This window comes from Ascaphus truei, chromosome 5 (genome assembly GCF_040206685.1).
Source record: "Ascaphus truei isolate aAscTru1 chromosome 5, aAscTru1.hap1, whole genome shotgun sequence".
Classification (NCBI taxonomy): domain Eukaryota; kingdom Metazoa; phylum Chordata; class Amphibia; order Anura; family Ascaphidae; genus Ascaphus; species Ascaphus truei.
The window spans coordinates 157,409,767-157,431,073 of NC_134487.1; the positions used below are offsets into that span (position 1 = coordinate 157,409,767).

Below are 21,307 nucleotides of genomic sequence, written 5' to 3' on the forward strand. Positions count from 1 at the left end.
TCTTCATTTATAATAACTCCATCATGAGATAAAAGGAGTGGGTTTTAAAATATATTGACCTGGTCGCCCACGCCGCAAAGCGAAATACAACTTTCGCTAGCGGCGAAGGGTGACGTCGCGGTCGTGGGCACTATATGCACGGCCTTACAGTAGTATCAGATAGGAGAGTCTGTTGCCACAGCTGGAGATTTTACAGTCAGAGTTTGGAAATGAACAAGTAGAAACTTGCATGTTGCTAAAGACCTGTAAACAGACACAGCTAGATGTTTTTAAGAACAGTTTTCCCATATGACAAACCTTGGAATGAAATACGATAGTAGAACTATGGACAGGTAGTTTGTGTAACATACTTGTTTGGTGACCTCCCAATCTGTGAATGTGAAGGTAATTCGTATAGACAGTCCAAAAACAGAAGCATATAAAGTCACTCAATTCATAATCAATCCATACACTGAATGAGATATCACTATCAAAATGGACTCACTTATGTAGTGCAGTGTCCAAACGATTTCCCCTGGCTCCAATGGTTCTTGGTGTTCTTCTGTTGTAGGAATGAAGACAAAAATGGGAAGAAAAACAGAGCACTACTCATGGAAACCAATGATTGGAAAAAATAAAGAAAGTGCGCATTCCATAAAAATCTGAATTATTTATTGAAAGTATATGGTATTAACAGCACCTCAATAGAAATAATTACTTCACAAATGTTAGTGTGGTGCACGGGATCAAAAAAGGGACCCTGATTCCCTCTATATTAACAATAAGGAACAAAGAAAATGTTCTCAGCACTCAAATAGAAAAATGCGTGAAAACGACACTAGATGGTATGCAAAAAAAATAAATGTTACTATCAAAAATAAATACAGATTTGCAAACAATATGCAAGGGACAATGATGCTATTCTAGTCTATATAGTCAAGCCACAAATGGTATCCAGATAACATACTGCATGTAAGGAAGGAAGTGAGGTAAGGGAAAAATGGGGAGAGGAGTGGGAGGGGGATAAAACAGGGAAATAAGGGGGGCAACATAATGTTTCGGGGTTCCTGGACCCTTCTTCTGGCCCATTCCCAGAGACCAAAATGATCCTGGTACTTCCCTTACCCCTATAGAGCAAGAACTCTCTTGATAAGAAAATGACAAAGCTGAAATAACCCTGCAATGTGTGCGACAATCTATCTACAGGCAGTCCTCGTTTTACAACGCTTCGCTTTACAACGAATGGCTTATCCAACGCTATGCAATGCATACCTATATTCATTTTTACAACGCCAAAATGGCTTATCCAACGCTCTTAAGACGCTTTGCAACGTTGTGTATGTGTGTATATATATACACATTCACATAAACAACATTGCAAAGCGTCGTAAGAGCGTATATATATAATATTATACTATATAATATTATATTATACTATATAATATATTATTTATTATGTTATATTATATATATAATACAGTATATACACTATATAATTTATGTGTGTGCTGCATATCTTATTGCCGGCATAAAATATTTGGTGTATTTTAGTGTTAAAAATGCCTTCAGGAACGGAACCTTTCATTTAAACAGTGTTCCTATGGGAAAACGTGTTTCGCTTTACAACGTTTTGCTTTACAACGCCATTTTGAGTAACACATTGTGTCGGATAACCGAGGACTGCCTGTACTAGTAATGTTTCAGCCACTAATGTAGCAAATGTATCAAAATGACAAAGCTGAAGAAATCCTGCAATCCGTGCAACAACATCTATTGGTAATGTCTCAGCCACAAGGTAGCAAACTTAACCCACACTGATTCTAAACAAGAATAGGTTCAGGCGGTTCACAGCTTGCCGTAGGGGTACAATCAAAGGTATCCAAACGCAATCAGAAAAAAAGGTTGTTTATTCAGTGCATAACAAAAATCTTTCTGCCACAGAGTAACTCTGACGCGTTTCGTTTTGGTGGACGAAACGCGTCAGAGTTACTCTGTGGCAGAAGGATTTTTGTTATGCACTGAGTAAACAACCTTTTTTTCTGATTGCGTTTGGATACCTTTGATTGTACCCCTACGGCAAGCTGTGAACCGCCTGAACCTATTCTTCTTCACTTACCTGATTACTTGGCTGGAGCACGCTTCTCAGAGCACCGGATCAGCGTTCCTATTTGCAGTGTTTTGAGGACTGAACTCGATGAGTCAAGATTGTGAGTACTACTTCTCCTTGTGGGGGGTTTTGTGGCTGTGTATGAGACGCCGGGATATGTGAGGGTAGTGGCGGAGATCAGCTGTGGTGAGCCGCATTATAGTTCCGTGCAGGGAACACGGCTTTGCTGTTTACTTTTCTCCTTACCACATTATGGCCCCGTCCTGATGGTCAGTCTCGGGTACACGGTCCCACTCCCTGGTTTATGCTTCTAAGATTCAGGACACTGATCAGTAGCGCTTTTATTTCTTTATTACTGTGGACATTGTGGATATCATCTGTACTCTTTGGAGCATCAGTCTTTGGAGTGTATTCTCTGTTTGTTCTGAATCTAAACAACACTAGTATTAATACACAAGGGTTAATAATGTCACTAATGTCCAAGTAAAGAACAGCCCTGACAACACTTAAAGTCAGATGACCACACACTATGAGACTCAAAGTATAGCAACGTGTTACTGAGAGCAGGCAGCAAAATTTCTGGAAGTGCAGGGTGTCTGGGCTCAATGGCACGCGCGTTCTAGTTAAATAAAGGCTGTAGCTGTGTGACGTCATCAGGGGGTGGACACCTTCTGGCATGAGCTCATTGGATCGTTCTCACAGCTCATTGAGCACAGCTGTCTTCAGTAGTTGGTGAAGCTGTAGTAAGGGCAACCACCCCCATGCTAATGCATTGAATGACGTCACAGCTGTAGGGCCAATCAAAACAGCACATCACATTTTAGAACAGAGCAGAGTCCGCAGTCACGATCGTTTCACAGGAGACAGACCCATGGAGTGCTGCAGAGCTGTTTCCTCTCACAGCATGATGCAGACAATAAATAATAAAGAGAGAAAAATGAAAATGTGTATCAGAATTACTCTTGTATTGTGAAGCTGCTATGAACATGCACAAGTAATGATGGCACTTTAGTCATGAAGGCAGGTCATAGAATATGTGATATCTAAACACAGTGAAATCACGTATGCATGGATAATGCAAATAATGAAAAGCATTAATGTACCACATACTAAAATAGTGTACATTGTGAGATCACAAAAACAGATCTGGATGTGAACTGAGGGATCCACCTACTCTGTAATATCTTCTTAGTATCCCCTAGAAATCATATTTAGCATGTTTATTTTCTTAACCTCACAACGTATTAAGAACATTTAGAGATGAAACGGTATGCAAAGTACAGTAAGTATTTAATGTGTCACAGATTACGTCTGACACTTGTGTTAATTCTCCTCTCTGCTACGTAGATGAGAGTGAAGGCCCCACAAATGATATGCTCCTAATCTTCATATAATGTGGCAAGTCTAAATAAAACTCTTGCATGGATCGGAATGAATCAGAATCATTTGAATATTTTAATGACAAAGTCGTGAAACGTTAAGAAATGTTTTAGATGAAAACACAGGATACCAGCATTAGTGAAAATATTCACCACCCTGGTTTCAGATTTAGTTTTACAAATCGTAAAATCATAAAATATCCGCTTATTCAGGGCTCTATAAGAGGAAAAACCATAATCACTGTAGAATCGGCATTTGTTATGGATAAATAATAAAACAAATCTATATTTTTAATTTAATATTACAGATGTTCACAATATATGATTTTTCAAATAAAGATAGTTGAGAGAATTCTAGTTGTCTTGTCATATGAACTAGAAATGTTAAGAGTTTTCCATGCTGGGTTAATGCAGCAAAACATGAAATTTGACAGTATATGTTTTTTTGTGTTTTTTTTAATAAATCAGTTCTGTTAGTATTAGATAGTACTTACTGCATGTTAATAATAATTTTATTATTGAACTCTTAATGCCATTTTAATGAGTTTTAAAGCATCCTTTGATTTCTATAGCAGGCTTTAGCCCACCTCCCCACCAGTGCAAAATATTTGCAACACTTTCATGTTTGTGATAATTTGTTGCCAATGATCCCAACAGTTTGAGCTGCAAACTGTAACTATAGATAATGTTACCGTAGTAATATAAGGATACAGTACAATGTAGCTGCTAAGATACACTGACTGAAGCAACCATTATGTAAGGCACACAATCAGGATTTTGACAGATTTATAACAGGTTATGTAAGAATGTAGAATTATACATTGTCACATGCTGTTCATATAAAAATAAGAAAATAGAGAGAACAAAGGGAGGGGGAATCTAGTATTGCTGCTTTAATCTCTTGGTTTATTTGTTGTTTTATTTTACAGTGGGATATAGTCTGTGAAAATGACTGGAAGGGGCCGTTAACAACATCTTTATTTTTTGCCGGTGTTCTCCTTGGCTCATTTATTTCTGGACAGCTATCGGACAGGTAATGTCGCTGGCTGCCTCACTGCCATATGTTGTATTCTTGTTAGTCAGTTAATAGAATGCATTATACAAAGTGTGCCAAACGGAGCGCCAGAGAGAGATTCCACTCAAGGAAAGTTCTCTTGGGAGCACACCATCCATGCAATAAAACTTCATATCTAATTCTGAAATATATATAGAACACATATCACTAATACAAGTATTAAAAAAGGGTGAGAAACAGCAGTGTCAGGGATGGGTTGCATCACTGACGCTTCCTGTTTCTCACCCTTTTTTAATACTTTTATTAGTGATATATGTTTTATTTATATATTTCAGAATAAAATGTTAAGTTTTGTTGTCTATATGGCGTGCTGCCACGAGAACTTTCCTTGAGTGGAATGTCTTTTTCGCTCTTTCTTTGGCACATTTAACACTTAGTTCTCAGTGCTGCACCCTTTCAATAATGACTGCAATATACTGCATTTATAACAGGTATACAGGATCTAATTCAGGAGGGAGCCGCGAGTTGATTGTTTCCTTGTTTTTGTTTTGTTATATACTGTACAAGATACTGTAATTAGCAGAAGATTGGGTACCTTCGAGGAAGTGAAGAAAGGGATACACTGATTAGAAAGACACGTTACAGGCAGTCCTCGGTTATCCAACGCAATCCGTTCTGGAAGTAGCGTTGGATAGTGAAACCGTTGTAAATTGAGTCCTATGTTAATCAGTGGCGGTGAGCTTTGGATAACGCATTCCGGCGTCGAAAAATGGCCCATAGGGAGGGATTGTAAAGCGTTGGATTTGCCATTCGTTGTAAGGTGAAACGTTGGATAGCGAGGACTACCTTTACATACAGTATTGAAAGTTTAATTCATGCAATGTCAAAATCAATCCTTTCTACCTTACATCCCTTGGGTAATTTCCAGTAGATTGATTTGTAGTTAAAAATACTATGCGGTACGCTTAATATATCCTCTCCACTGTCCATCTTTCCTGTAATACCCCAGAAAATCCTTCTATTGTAGCGTTCTTTATTTTTCTAATAATACTGGACTGAAATGAATTTAGAAGGTTATATATAACCTGAGCTATAAAAGTGCATTGTATGCTTTTAACATTTACATTGGTGAGGGGAGGATTTAATAACTAATTATTAAGCAGAGGATTTTTTGTAGAGGAAAAGCAGACACATGTACAGAAAATCTGGTATAGTATGTACTGTATCTGTATGTAGGAGCCAGAGACATGAATGTCCTTACACAATTCTGCAAAGAAGTGGCTGCACCCCTGTGCAAGCAGAGAAACTGAAGAAATAATGTATAGAATACAGGTGCCAGGAGGGAATTATATGTAATGAAAAAATCCTGGGCGCCTTGTTGAGTAAAAAATCCTGTGCCTAAAATTTCAACCTCGCGTCTTCTGTGCACAGTGAGGACTGACCTGTGAATCACCACAGCGCTCCCCAGTGACATCAAAGCCAGATATGGTGCACTGGGACCAGCAGTGGCAGTCAGTTTGACAGGCTAAGGCCTCGGGCACCGTGCTGAGGAACGCTGCTGCTCGACAGTGAGCCCCTGCAGCCGCAATGAGAACGGCTTTAGCAGGGGCTCACGCACGCTTCCGCAAGCGTGCAGAAGCGTAGCTGACACTTCAAATTTAGTTTTTGGCGCTCACGAGAGCGCAGGGCCGGTCATGTGAGCGGTTCGCCCAATGAGGGCAAACTAGCTCCGTGACGTCACTGGCCCGCCCCCCAACACGCCCCGGACGGCGCGCGGACTAAGGCAAGGGAAAGCACCCGCTTTCCCTCAGCCTCCGCACGGCTGAAGTCCCTATGGACTCAGCCTAAGTCACTGCTGCTCAGTGAGGAGATTGGGGTGTTACCCTCTCTCTTTGCTCTCAATACACACTTTGGTGGGGAGGAGCAGTGTTTCCACTCACAGGGAAATGTACTGATTCACAGGAACTTTTATCCCTCGCTGGGATCAAATTTAAATCACTGGGAAATGGGAACACTGGAAACCCAGAAGTAAAGTACGCATGCGTGATGACAAACGTTTAGGGGCAGGGACGTGAGCCAGAGTCACTCCCTAAACTTGCTGCCTTGCCGGGCTGAGCTCAGAGACAGGGAGGGATTGCCACATCAGCCTCCACTCTCCGTAACAGTCCCCTCCCTTACTCCTGTCACTTTCTTGTCACTCCCACTGCCCGCCTCCCCCCAGCCTCCCCGTCTTCCCCCTCCCATGTGCCACCCCCTCACTAGTAATCTGTGTCAAATTATAGAATGTGCTCACAGATTATGTCAGTGTATTGCGCTGTCTGGTGATATATGCAGGGTCGGTGTATACACTGACACTTAGTATAACCTGACTATACTATACACGTAATATAATCAGACTGTTTTGGTGCAATGCCAGGTCACCTGTGTGGCACGGAGCACTTTGTGCGCCCCTAACTTGTTCTGGTAGTGTGTTATGCCGTGCGTGGCCCAAAAGTAGTACTCCACCACCAAATCAAAATGCCACACAGCCACAGTCCTGGCTATGCGCCTGCATATAGTTATTATATATCACTATGATGAGATGGGGTTACAACTTGCATGTCACTCACTTTTAGTTTGCCGCCCCCAGGGGAGACACAGAGACTCGCACACTGACTGCAGCAGGTTTATTACCTGCAGAACATTACACACAGAATGTGTAACACACACACAGAGACTCTCACACTTACTGCAGCAGGTTTATTACCTTAAGAACAACACACAAACACACACACACACACAATGTGTAACACACACACATAGACTTGCACACTGGCTGCACCAGGCTTATTACCTGCAGAAGAACACACATATACACAAAATGTGTAACACACACTGACTGCAGCAGTTTGAAAGCAGATAATCACTCAGAGGTGTCTTTTGTACTCCTATAAATGAAATATGCTGTAAAAATCTACTTCTCAATGCCAAAAATGTACATTTTTGAACCAGGAAATTTGATCTCTTGACAGGAAATCTAGGGTTTGGACCAGAAAACCTGAAATTTGAAAGTGCAAACACTGAGGAGTGTGAGAGGGTGTGAGTGTATGTGCCTGTGTGTGTGTTTCTCTCTCAGTATCTGTGTGTGTCTGTGTGAAAGTGTGTGTTTGTGTGAGAGTGTGTGTTTGTGTGTCTCTGTGAGTGTCTGTGTGAGTATGTATGTTTCTTTTGGTGTATCTGTTTGAGAGAGTGGGTGGCTGTGTGAGAGGGTGTGCATGTCTGTGCAAGAGGGCAATCATGTGTGTGTTTCTGTGAGTTTGTGTGTGAGAGCATGTGAGTCCGTGTTTCTGTGTGAGGGTGTGTCTGTGACACACACTCACACACACACAGAAACACACACTCGCGTACACAGAAACGCACACAGAAACACACTCACGCACACAGAAACGCACACTCACGCATACAGAAACACTCACACACACATAATTTTTTTTAACATTCTTTGTTGCTGTTGACTTAAAAAAAGATTATATATATATATATATATATATATATAATGGCCGCACTACAGAAAAAAATTGCCTTTGATGGCTGGCTGCTATGCCAGGCAGACTGGTAAATGCAGGAAGGGGTGCATAAACAATATACATTAAATGCCGGCAATGACAAAAGCTTTAGAAAATAATGTGTTAATTTATTCCATATAACACCCAATATCCGACTTTTCTGTCCCCAGTGAAGAAGGTCCCTCTGGGACAGAAACGTTGGGAGACTTGGTGTTATGGAATAAATACACACCTTTATTTTCTAAAGCTTTTGTAATTTCCGGTATTTGGTGTACATTTTTTATGCATTTACACCCCTTCCTATATATCTATATCCACAATCATCATCTTTAAGCCTTGTCTATCCACTACTGGATGAAGGTCTCCCCAATGATCCTTCAATTATTGGGATTGCAAGCCTCTCTTCTCACGTTGCTCCAACAAATGTTCTGATTTCATCCTCCCATCTTTGTTTTGGTCGTCGTCTTGGCCTTTTAATTTCCTTTGGAATCCAGCCGACTACCATCCATGTCTAATGATGGTCATTTCTTCTTGCAATATGTACAGTATGGCCCACTGCTATTTTAATTTATTTACCTTTGTGATGATGTCACAGACTTTTGTTTTCAACCCATTCATTCTTTTTTCCTGTATCTTCAGATAATATCCAGCATTCATTTCTCCATACTTGTTTGAGTTTTCTGATGCTTCTGAATTATGTTTGCATTTAGGGTCCAAGTTCTACATCCGTATGCGATCACAGGCAAAATACAGTGGTTGTCAATTTTCCTCTTGAGGCGCAGTGAAAGATTCCCTTGAATGATTGTCTTGTTTCATCCAAATGTACTTCATCCCATCTTCATTCTCCTATTGATTTAATTCAAAAGGTTCTCATCCATTGTTACTCGCCGGCCAAGTTAGACATAGTCTTCGACTTCTAGTTCTGTTTATTTTGACTTATTTTTTTCAACTAATTTGTTGAACATCACTTTTCTCTTGCTGAGATTCATATAAAAGCATTCTTTCTCACTTGCTTCAGTGAGTTCTCTGATTTTTTGCTGCAGGTCTTCTGGACAAAACTAAGTGTCATCTGCAAATCGTAGATGATTCAAGAATTCAGTTGATTTTGATTCCTTTTTCTTCTCAATTCAATATCTTAATAATGCTTGAAGTGTTGTTATGAAAATCTTTGGTGACATGGTGTCTCCCTGTCGCACTCCATTGCTAATCCCTATCGTGCTTGTACAGTATCTTCATGTAATCTAATGCTTGATGTGGCATTCTTGTAAATGTATCTTATAATATCAGTGTAGTTTTCTTCAACACTTTGTCTTCTTAATGCATTTAAACCCACTGAAGTATAGATAGAATCAAATGCTTTTTCATAATCTATGAATCCTAATTTGTGTGATAGATTGTGTTCATTACTTTGGGAAATCACTTGTACAACTTGGATGGGGTCAATTGTATTGTATCCTCTACAAAATTCAACTTGACCTCTAGGCTGGGCGAAGTCCAGTGTCTGTTGTAGCCAATCAGAGAGTATCTTCGTAAAAATCTTGTAAGTGATTAGAAGTAGACCGATTCTGGTTCTGTAGCTCTTGAGGTCTTCTTTGTCCCCTCTCTTGCGGATGAAGTTAACTATAGCATTTCTCCATTGTTTTGGACTTTTCCTGTTTTTCATGTAGCATGTTAAGAGTTTTGCGAGGATTTTCTATACTTTCCCCACTCTTTTTTGTATCATTTACATTGCAATTCCATCATCCAGGGAGCCTTTCCATTCTTCATGGATTTTATTGCCTTTGCCACTTCTTTTGGAAGGACGCCTAGTACCTCATTGGTGAATTCTTCTCAATCTTCCTCTGCCGGCTTATGTCCTGTGTTCTCGTACAATTTCATGTTGTTCCATTGTCTTGTTTAACTGCAATGATTTGCTTCTTCTCACTCATAAGTCAGTACTTTGTTTTCTTTAAGCTTTTGTTATCTCCGATAGTCGTCTTCACTGTTTCACAATTACATCTCCTTACATCTTCAGTTATACATTTGCGGATCGCCAGGCACAGTTCTGCATATTCAATTCTTGTTCTTGCATCTTAGGATTGCTCCATTTTACATTTACACCGGGATGTAGCAATAACAGAATGCTTTAAATGATTGCATCAGAAAGGATGGGCAGTTAATAAACAGCATGAATTGTTAGAAATATCAGCTCATCAGTTCACCTTATAATGCTTGATGCAGTTTCCTGCAAACCAGACAATGTAAACGTGTCCTCCTGGCATGTGTAATGTTATCTGACCACTTTCTGCAATTGCTCTTTCGAAATTTTAGATTGCATCATTTTTTTATGTCATCATGTTCGTTTTTCGTGCAATATCTAGTGTACGTTTGTGAGTCTTTTTGTAATGCACATACATGGTTTTAAACATATAGGTATTATTTTGTAAATATTTTTAGATTATTATTAGCCCTTAGGCTATTTAGGTATTAGCCTGCCTCTGCTATGGAGACCTGCAAAACTTTGTTTAAAAGTACTTTTGAAATATCACTGGCATACTCTGCTTGTTTGCAGGACAGCATGATTCTGGTATACAAAGCACAGATCTCTTTGGGGTGTATGTTTAGATAAACCCCCAGCAGGATCAAAAATACAGTGTGGTACACATTTTGGGCTCTGCTTACAAATGTCTCCCAGCTGTAAAAGAAGGGGAAACCAGTGGCAAAAACGGATGTCATAATTATCAAAGAAAAGGATTCCCATTAAAAATCAATTGGAATTGTTCCTTTGATACATTTTGGTGTCATTATTTTGCACTGGTTTTGCTGGAGTTTTGTAAACGTGAATCTTCAGTAAATAACCCCCATGTCTTTTAGATTTGAAAAAGACCAAATTATAGGGATTGTGGCAAAACATTACAACTCAAAGCACGTGGGAATATTATAATGTTGTTGTAATATGGCTTAACTCCAATTTAGAAAAAATGGAGGAGTGCTCCATATCTGTGTTCCTAAATGTGAGCATAAAACATCTTGATACAAAAACAATGTACCATTTTCAAATAGTCATGGTGTAGCAAGATATCAGCAACGACACAGGTATCTTCTAAGTAAAATACCTGCCAGTGTATCCAGTCACATATAATGCTCCAATAAAGGGGAGGCACGACCAAATGAAGGCAATGTAGTGGGATGACCAGGCTGACAACTTAAATGAACAACCTGCCCCCACCACCAAACACCCAATGTCAAAATCACTCCCCTGGTGCTAGACTGGATAAACTTAAGCTTCCTAGAGAGATATAAACTGCTTGAAGTTTAAAGTACTCACACTTGTCAGTAATATGTCCTGTAATCAGCGTGCAGCTGTTCAGTTAATCCAGAGAGTCCTCCAGAGAGCACTCAGGCCAGCCTGAAACGCTGAAATTGTGAATATTTTTGTGATGTGACCAAATAAAGAGTATTTTTTTACCAATTTTCGATCCAGCCACCGTCGCTTTTATATCGGTTCAGCAAGCTGTGCACTGCTTGCACTTCCCCCCACGGGATACCTTCTCTTTAACTCCAAGTTAGTTTAGCAGGTCATTCTATGAAAAGAACTGGCAAGCCATTTAATTACTGGAATACTGAAGTACATATTGTATTATTGGCAAAAATTAAACGTTTTCTTCACTCTTTGGTTATCTGCAGAGGAGGCATTAGGATTTAAGCAAAGTTAGCAATTGATCGAGATCATTACTGCTAATGAAGTTGTTAATAATCCTGAAGTCAGATTTATTTAATTAATGTTTAACCCCATTAGATGCCAGAAGGGACTGCAATGCATGAGTGTGTTGCAGTGTGTGTTGCAGTTCCCTCTGGCAACATTGGGTTTAATTTGTGTGTGGCACAGGGCTCATGTGTGGGTTCTTGGAACATGACAGATAACAGATTTGAATGTTAAGTAAGACATTTTTTTTAACCAGTGCGTGTGTTTTTAATTCTCTTAATTCCCCTTTTGACTCTTTATGAACATAGTTTTGGAAGAAAGAAGATTCTGTTTGCAACCATGGCTGTGCAGACGGGCTTCAGCATCATACAGGTCTTCTCAACCAGCTGGGAGATGTTTACCGTTCTCTTCCTTATTGTTGGCATGGGACAGATCTCCAACTATGTGGCGGCTTTTATACTAGGTACTGTATCTGCTCTCTTCACTGAACTCTTTTGCTATCTTTTGAGTAATTCGCCTGATCAATGTTCAGAATTGCGCTAGATAAAGCACATACTGTAGGTGTTAAAAGGAAATAATCTTATGCTCTTTAAGGAACTACATTTTTTCCTTTTAATGTGGCAAATCAAATACGACAATGGCTAATAATGACAAGGAAGATCCATTGTACAGAGCATGGTAAAGATGAAGATAATTCTGTGAATCATCCTGCTTGGGGACCAAAACACTATTTATTAACATAATGTCCGCCCTTCATGTATTTACTTATCTGCTTGACACCAGAGCTGGTCTTTTCTGTTGATGAAAAAGGGAGAAACATATTGGCAACATATGCAAGATATTAAAACTTCTCATTACAATATTTGTTTCAAGAAGCTCATCATATTGCTCTACATAACCACTTACTAAATATCTTACTGGTGAAATGGGATCATGATACTGTACACTAAGAATAGCAATGTAATAGCAAAACAGACATTACCTGTGTCTGCAAATAAGCAAGTAGCCTAAAATGTTCCACATGTTGCTAGGTAGCTTATACACAATCAAGAAGGGAAACTGGAAATGCTTTCCTATTCTTTTAAAGGAAGACCATCATTAATATTAATAGGCATAGAAGAGGTATATGCACCTACAGATGCATCGGCCGTTATCCGAACATTTCACGATTTGTATTCCTGGGCATACCCAGGTCGTGCCGCATGATTTCTTCAAACTTTCCCGCGTTAAGACGCGTGTTTACTGGTGTTTTTACTAGTGCTGCCCCTGGCACATTGCTGGATTGGGATAGGTGTGACTGGTGTGATTGGCGGCATTCACGGAATAATAACGAGTAAATGCCGTGTGGAATACAGCAGAGTTCACGAAAACGGCTCCGTGAAATGTTCGGATAACGGCCGCTGCATCTGTAATATGTACAATAATATGATATTGGTCTGATTGTGCAATAAAACAATTTGCACACTGCATTGCCATTTCCTAATGGGGAGTTAGATAGTATACACATATTTGATTGATGTTACAACTGCAGAGGATGTCTCAGCATTGGCACTGGAATTCCTTTTTGATCTGATAAATGGGCAGTGTAAGTGGCATCTTCTTGCATATGCATTTAGTCTAATTATATCTAGTTAGCAGGCACAGTACCTGTTTTGGATCCTGTACAAGCTACACCTACATATGTATGCCATTGTGTAGGAACAGGGAAGGACTCTGTTATCTCCTGCACCCATTGGTGGAAGTTCATTGGTTGAACTTAATTAAGCTTTATTAGAGCCCAAATGATAACACACTTACTTCTTGTAAAATAAAAAAGTAGACCTAAATGTTTTGATCAGAGAAATTTGAATGCCTCTCATATTGCATAATGCATATAATACAAACATAGCATGCTAAAATAAATCCACAGGAGGTTTTCACTTGCTCGGAACTCCTCTATCCCGCACTGATGGACAAACTAAAGTGTACCTATATTAGGGTGCCATATAATGGAGACTCATTGTATGTAAACATTACAGTAACAGCCACATTCTCTTCACAAATTACATACCAAATATCATTTCCCAAAGTGGATGAAAGTATTAACCAGGCAAGATGATTATTTGGAAACACACAAAATGGAACAGAATGTGTTTTTTAACGTTTGCACACTACTGCCATTGAGTTTTTATTTTGTTTCATGCCCACGTCCACTAAAACATAAAACATCACGTCCCAGACCAGTTACAGTTGGATATGTAACAAAGGTTTTCAATGTAGTTTTCATGTTTTAATCTTATTTTGCTGCATACAGTATATGTAAGGTACTGTATATGTAAAGGTGCAGTCCTTAATATGCATAATTTTTTTTATCAGCACCTATAAATGCAATCTTTAGGCTCCATAGATTGATTCTTATCTCTCTTTATTAATGTACTAGAGCACTGTGGAGGTTTTGGTTTGTGATTGTCTGTACATTTTGGGCATATTACAAATTGGTTACCATTTCTTCTGTATGAAATAATAGTTTTGATTTAATGCATATCTTTAAAACTTGTTCGGACTGCACGTTTAAACTGGCAAATGTCAAGGAAACAAAGTTGGCTTTGCAGCAATCTTGAGGCAGAAAATTTGCATTTTGACACATTGTTACATTTTTCAGTACAGAGTTGCGTCAAATGTGAGAGTGTCTTACACCTGGTAGAGAATGTTAGAAGCTTGTACCACCTTAAACTTGCAAGAGGTACAGAATTTGATAATTGTATTACAATCTGTACATCATATAACTCCTCCCTACCTTCTCCTTTTGACACTCCTCAAATCGCAAGCTGACGATATTGACGCTAAGCGACGTTAGATGCAAATGGCACCCTTTCGCATCAGTTGTATTGCAAAATTGTATTAGTATAGCTACCATTGTTTATGTTCCATGTCTATAAAGTACTTTAGATATTATTGAGCATAGTACTGTAGGTGCTTTTGAACAACAGTTTGATAGGCCAATCATTCAATTATCAGCCTTCCAACTCTTAAGCAAAGAGAAGCAGTTGTGTATGTCTTTTACTGGCTATATTCTTTCTTCTGTCACAGCATTGAAGGTGTCAGTAACACTACAGTATGTAGCCCCTTGCTATAATCAGGCTCCTTTTAGCATGTAGGTTATGGCATCTGCTGGCAGTGTTGGAGTTAACCCCCCTGCATACAGTCCTGCATGTGAGCAGTCCCAGAGACAAGTTATATTGTTGCAATACTTAGGCACATGCACAGTGTCTGGAGAGTTCAGTAGGTCATGTGACCAGTGGGGTGACAGACTTGCATGTTTTGCCCAGACTGGGAGGGGGAAAGGTTTACACCCCCTGGGCATAAAGGTGGGACAGGACCCTAGAGAGAGGGGTTCTGCTGTGGGTTGGTTCAGAGAGCCCTAGGGGCTAAGGGAAGGCTACAGAGGTTCCTTTGCTACAGGGAGCTGGGCTATAGCCCAGGTTTAAGTAGGGATCTGGGTCTGAGCCTACTCCACTCCTATCCAGGGTTAAGTTTGGTCCTGGGAGGAACTGCATGCTAAGGGGAACTGCTGCCTGAGAGATACTGAAAACCGGTCCTATTTATGTGGTTGCCTAATGCTCAATAAATCAAGCATCCTGTTTAAAAGTTCCTGGCGGCTTTTCTACTTATTCTACTCCTCACTACAAGCCTGGCCTCTTTCCATCATAGAAGCCCTGAGACTAAAAACGGACTGGGAGGTAAAAACTGACTGAGCTACGCTGAAGCAGGTAGAAACCCTGTCTGCAGTGCAAAGAGAGACTGATTAAGGCTACGCTTATAGTGCCGGCGACGCAGCTGTGACGTCAGGCTGCGATCTCTGGAAAAATCAAATTGAGATGACTTCCAGCGATCACGACCAAGCCGTTGCTCCGTCGTTTCGTGCTTACTATAAGCCCACGAGACTGCGGCAATGCATTTGTTTTGACGTGACATCGCTGTCCCTATAAGCACAGCCTAATGTACACACTATCCCCTGCAGCCCGGGGGAAGGGGGGATAAGGGGTGTAAAAACTATATGGCAGCTATTTGGAAGTTCCAATCAATGACTTTGTTGGAGTTTACATTTGCTCAGCTCACTGCACATGCAACACTTGTATTCAACTGTGCCAGTAATTTGATACATTAAAATCCTATTCACTTCAGAAGCATTAACAGGGTTTAGTGACTAAGTGTCCCTGTGTCTAAGATTTGAACAAAACGGAAGTGACTAACAAGAATTATAGGTGTGGCAGGGACTTCAGCTAAACTAAGAAAATACATATTTTGCTTTTTATTTACAAAAAACTATCTATATCTTTATCGTTTCTCCTTAATAACTAATCAATGTATCCACTTAATATTTTTTCCATATAAGCACGTTGATAAAGAAGAAAGTGACATAATTGTATGTTTTCCAAACTAATTATCCCAATTGTTTGAAAAGAGACTAAGGTTCCACTCACCCAAATAATGACTCTCGCATTATATTTTTGACTGTTGAGTGCTGTTTTGAAAACCATCTTAAAACATTTTAAAATGTATAGCCAGTAACTGGCTTTTACCATTTTTTCCAACAGGATCGGAAATCCTAGGCAAGTCTGCGCGTATCATCTTCTCAACATTAGGCACGTGCATATTTTTTGCAATCGGCTACATGCTGCTACCCTTATTTGCTTACTTCATCAGAGACTGGAGAACGTTGCTTCTGGCTCTCACTTTTCCAGGGCTGCTCTGCATTCCACTTTGGTGGTGAGTTTAGTTGTACTGACTGATTGTTTATGCTTCTGTAGAAAAATCATCTTACTTCAGGATTCCCTAGGACTTATTCCTGTATGCTTTGTAATGCTGGGGACTTGTATTAGCATCTAGTCAACAAGCTCCCAGAGGGGCTCTTTGTTCAGCGATACTTTGTTAAGCATCATCAGAAATGTGTGTCTCAATTTTAATGCACACAAAATAATACACACATTTTAATTTTATATATATATATATATATATATATATATATATATATATATATATACATACATACATACATACATACATACATACATACATACATACACACACACACACACACACACACACACACATATTTATACACAGAAAAAGACACAAAAGAAGCCCAAGCTCCATAGCATAAATCTGTAATATAATAGTGGATTTATTAAAAGGGAGAATGCCCAATCGATAGGACTGCAGTCCTCCCGCTCGCATGGTGAAAACCATCTCCAGCACTGAGTATTAACTCTACATGCCTTTATGTTTTAACCCTGTTGTAAGTGCATGTCCTATCGTTTGGGCATTCTCCCTTTTAATAAATCCCCTATTATCTTACAGATTTATGCTATGGGTCTTGCGCTTCTTTTTGTTTCTTTTATCTGTAGGTATTTTGGTGGTTGACTAAACCCTTAAGAAGCTGCAGTTTGGCTCCAAGTGATCAGCTGTTTGGACTAATTACATTGGACTGTCCTCTCTGTTTAATACTATCTGTGGTAATTGGTTGTGGTTGTTGGAATTTAAGTAACTATCTAACAGTATTTACAATTTCACTATATCTAGTTAGTATTTAACTGGCAATTGATTTTTAATGTTTACATTTATATTTAATTTCATATTGTCACATGGTGTTAGTAGTTACACTGATAGCACTACATTTTGTTTGTTTGTTATCAGTATATATATATATATATATATATATATATATATATATATATATATATATATACACACATACACATACACACACACACACACACACGAAAATGTTTGTGAACTCTGATGAAAATTACGGAAAATCCATAGTTTTTCCTTAACCTTTTCGAATCAAAACCAGTCTTTTCGTAAATATCAATAGGGTTTATATTAACCAATTCCATATGTTTTGAAACAAAACAATATATGAATACGACCAACAATGAGTAATTTAGAATTAGGTTATGTAAAAAAAAGTAAGTGAAAACCTTGTTTCATTAGCTAAATTAAAGGGGATAATTAGAATCAGGTGTTTAAATAATAAGGTAGCTCTTCGGGTGTAAGTTTGGGAGGCCCCACCCTATATAAAGATCAGAAACTTTGTGAGGTTGCTTTTCAGCATACAGTTGTGTGGAGACACGTCATGCCATGATCAAAATAAATTTCTGAGGACCTCAGAAAAGCAGTTATTGATGCTCATTAGTCAGAAAACCATTTCTAATGATTTGGGGCTTCACCAATCCACTGTCAGACAAATGGAGAAAGTCACTCCACCAGGAGTGGTCATTCTACCAAAATCTCTCCTAGAACAAACTGGCAAATCATCCATGAAGTCACAAAGAACCCCAGAATGTCATCCAAGAATCTGCAGGCCACTCTCACCTTGGCTAATGTGAGTTTTCATGACTCAACTATGAGAACAAGAATGGTGTTCATGGAAGGATAGCCAGCAGGAAACCGGTGCATTCGAAAAAATGAACACTGCTGCCATCTGAAGTTTGCCAAAGAGCACATAGATGATCCACAAGACTTCTGGAACATTGTCCTCTGGACACATGAGTCAAAGGTAGAGCTTTTGTGGCTTCAATGAGAAACATTGTTAAAAATAAAACAGCATTCAAACAGAAGAACCTCATCTAAACCGTCAAGCCTGGTGGTAGGAGTGTGATGATTTGGGGCTGCTTTGCTGCCTCAGGGCCTGGAAGACTTGTCATCATTAACACAACCATGAATTCTGCATTGTTGCTGAAGATTCTAGAGTAGAATGTTGGGCTGTTTGTCTGTAATCTGAAGCTAAAGCAAAAGTGGGCCATGCAGCAAGACAATGGTCCTAAACATCAAAGCAGATCTACAAAAGAATGGCTGCAGAAGAATACATTCCACATTTTAAGATGGCCTAGTCAAAACCTGGACCTATACCCCATCAAAATGTTGTGACAGAATCTGAAGCGAGTTGTCCATGCAAGGAAGCCCTCAAATGTCACTGGATTGAAGTAGTTCTGTAAGGAGGAATGGGCCAAAATGTATCAGAACCAATGCGAGAGACTGATAAGCAGTTACAGGAAAAGCTTAGTTGAAGTTATCGCTGCTCAAGGGGTACTGAATCTAAGGGTTCACATACTTTTTCAACCATGGATATGAAATGTTCCATCATGTGTGGATAAATAAATGTTGAAAAAGTATCATGTTTTTGTGTAATTTGTTTGAACAGGTTATCTTTATCTATTATTACGACATAGATAAAGATCTAATTACATTTTAGGTTTGACATTTGTGAAAACCCCAAGTGGTTCACAAACGTTTTCTCGCCACTGTATATATTCAGACATGTATGTATGTATGTATATCTTTATTTATATAGCGCCATTAATGTACATGGCGCTTTACAGCAGTAATACACGGGACAATCATATAAATAACAAATAATACAAATAACACATAATGGGGAGAAGTGCTTCAGACATAAAAGTAACATTTAGGAAAAGGAGTCCCTGCTCCATAGAGAGTACACAATCTAACTGGTAGGTAGGAAGAAAATACAGACAGTAGGAGTTTGTACATATACAAAGAAAGAAATGCATTAAGCACACTCAAACTGAATCAAAGCAATGCTGCTAACGTGACAGATAGATAGATTTGCTCTAACTTGTATTAATATACATTGAGTAAACTCACTTTAGCCCTTCCGCCGTATTGCTGTAGTTGAGTCCTTCATGCATTTCTTTTTTTTGTTTTGTTTTATACATTACTTAAGTGGATTAGCAGACTCACTCTGCAAGCACCAGCAAAATATTTTTTTGTACATCTTTTTGCTTAGATTTGAGTATTTCTTTACTGCAGTTATATTTCTATTTTTGTTCATACATACTGTATATGCAAACCACATTTTAGTTATATTTTGGGTCATTTTGTCAATGGATTACGTGGGCTGAACTGATCTATTTCCAGTATGAGTAGAACATATTTAACGCTTCTTACAATATGTTTAACACAGACATAATAGTATATTTCTACAGTTTGTTTTAGGACTAAAACCCACAGTTTGCAAAATAACCATGGCTGTTTTCCTCCTTTTCCAGGATTATTCCTGAATCTCCCCAGTGGCTGATCTCTCAGGGAAGGATAGAAGAGGCAGAAGCCATTATACGGCAGGCGGCAAAAGCAAATCGTGTCACAGCCCCGGCTGTTATATTCAAAACGAATCAGGTAAACATTTTTTCTCTTGACTTTATGGCCTAGATCCACATAAAGGTGCTAAGATTTACCACACTGTAACCACCATGGAGTTAAATTGTGCTAGAGTTTAGCATCCTTTTGTGGATCTGGGGCTATGTTTGCTGCCTTATTATACTGTACCCTCACAATTTGTTGCCAATCCTATTTCAGTGCTCTTGCTCACAGGAATAAAGAGTGGTTATTTCAGGTAATACAAATTCCCATTGTAATGTTGTACGACATTTATTTGATTTGCTTTTATTATATTTTCTTTTCCCTTGCCAACTCAAGGGATTAAACACATGCAAGCAGCAAAAAATGTTGTAGGTCTTTTCAGTAGGACCTCCATCTTATTCCAGTAGTAGGGTGACCAGATTTTCAAAATGAAAAACCGGGACACATTAAAAAATTATTTAGAAAACAAATTACATCACATGACGCACCCCGTTGCCATGACAACGAGACACTGACGTCAGGCGGTGACATGTTGCCATGACAATGTGGCATCACGTGATGCCTCTGCGCCATAATGCATCCATTGTCATGTCAACTTGATGCCGCGTGACGTCACGGAGCGGCTTGTTATGGCAATGAGCATTACGTGACGTCGCGCAGCCATGTTGTCGGAATTTGGAGGGGAGGATACAACCAAAGGCAAGATAAATATATAATAAATAGATCTAAAAAAATGTTATCTCCACTGACCCACACAGACACACAGAGCCACTGACCCACAGAGAGTCACTGACCCACACACCCACACACAGAACCACTGACCCACACACCCTGAACCACTGACTCACACACACACGGAGCCACTGACCCACACACACACGGAGCCACTGACCCACACACACGGAGCCACTGACCCACACAAACGGAGCCACTGACCCACACACACACAAAGCCACTGACCCACACACCCACACACACAGAGCCACTGACCTACACACCGTGCCACAGAGCCACTGACCCACGACACACAGAGCCACTGACCCACCCACACACACACACAGAGCCACTGACCCACACACACACAGAGCCACTGACCCACACACACGGAGCCACTGACCCACACACACGGAGCCACTGACCCACACACCCACACACACAAAGCCACTGACCCACACACACACACACCCACACACACAAAGCCACTGACCCACACACCCACACACACAGAGCCACTGACCTACACACCGTGCCACAGAGCCACTGACCCACCCACACACACACAGAGCCACTGACCCACACACACACAGAGCCACTGACCCACACACACACAGAGCCACTGACCCACACACACACACACACACACACACACACAAAGCCACTGACCCACACACACAGAGCCACTGACCTACACACCGAGCCACAGAGCCACTGACCCACCCACACACAGAGCCA

General features: G+C 39.8%; 1 protein-coding gene and 1 long non-coding RNA gene across 4 annotated transcripts in view; one reads left to right on the forward strand and one right to left on the reverse strand.

Annotated features, from left to right (window-relative positions):
• The window catches only part of LOC142495526 (organic cation/carnitine transporter 2-like), an 85,744-nt gene that overhangs the window by 32,333 nt on the left and 32,104 nt on the right, over window positions 1-21,307 (forward strand). For all 3 annotated transcript variants that reach the window (XR_012801755.1, XM_075601121.1, XM_075601120.1), the window contains exons 2-5: window positions 4,395-4,498; window positions 12,019-12,173; window positions 16,288-16,459; window positions 19,765-19,891. Coding sequence is in view for 2 of the 3 variants with exons in the window: in XM_075601121.1 (XP_075457236.1) it covers window positions 4,395-4,498; window positions 12,019-12,173; window positions 16,288-16,459; window positions 19,765-19,891 (558 nt within the window). In the remaining variant the exon portion in view is untranslated. The remainder of the gene's footprint in view (window positions 1-4,394; window positions 4,499-12,018; window positions 12,174-16,287; window positions 16,460-19,764; window positions 19,892-21,307) is intronic.
• Window positions 18,498-21,307, reverse strand: part of LOC142495527 (uncharacterized) — an 81,555-nt gene continuing 78,745 nt past the window's right edge. The window contains exon 3 of the long non-coding RNA XR_012801756.1: window positions 18,498-18,684. This is a non-coding gene — a long non-coding RNA (uncharacterized LOC142495527). The remainder of the gene's footprint in view (window positions 18,685-21,307) is intronic.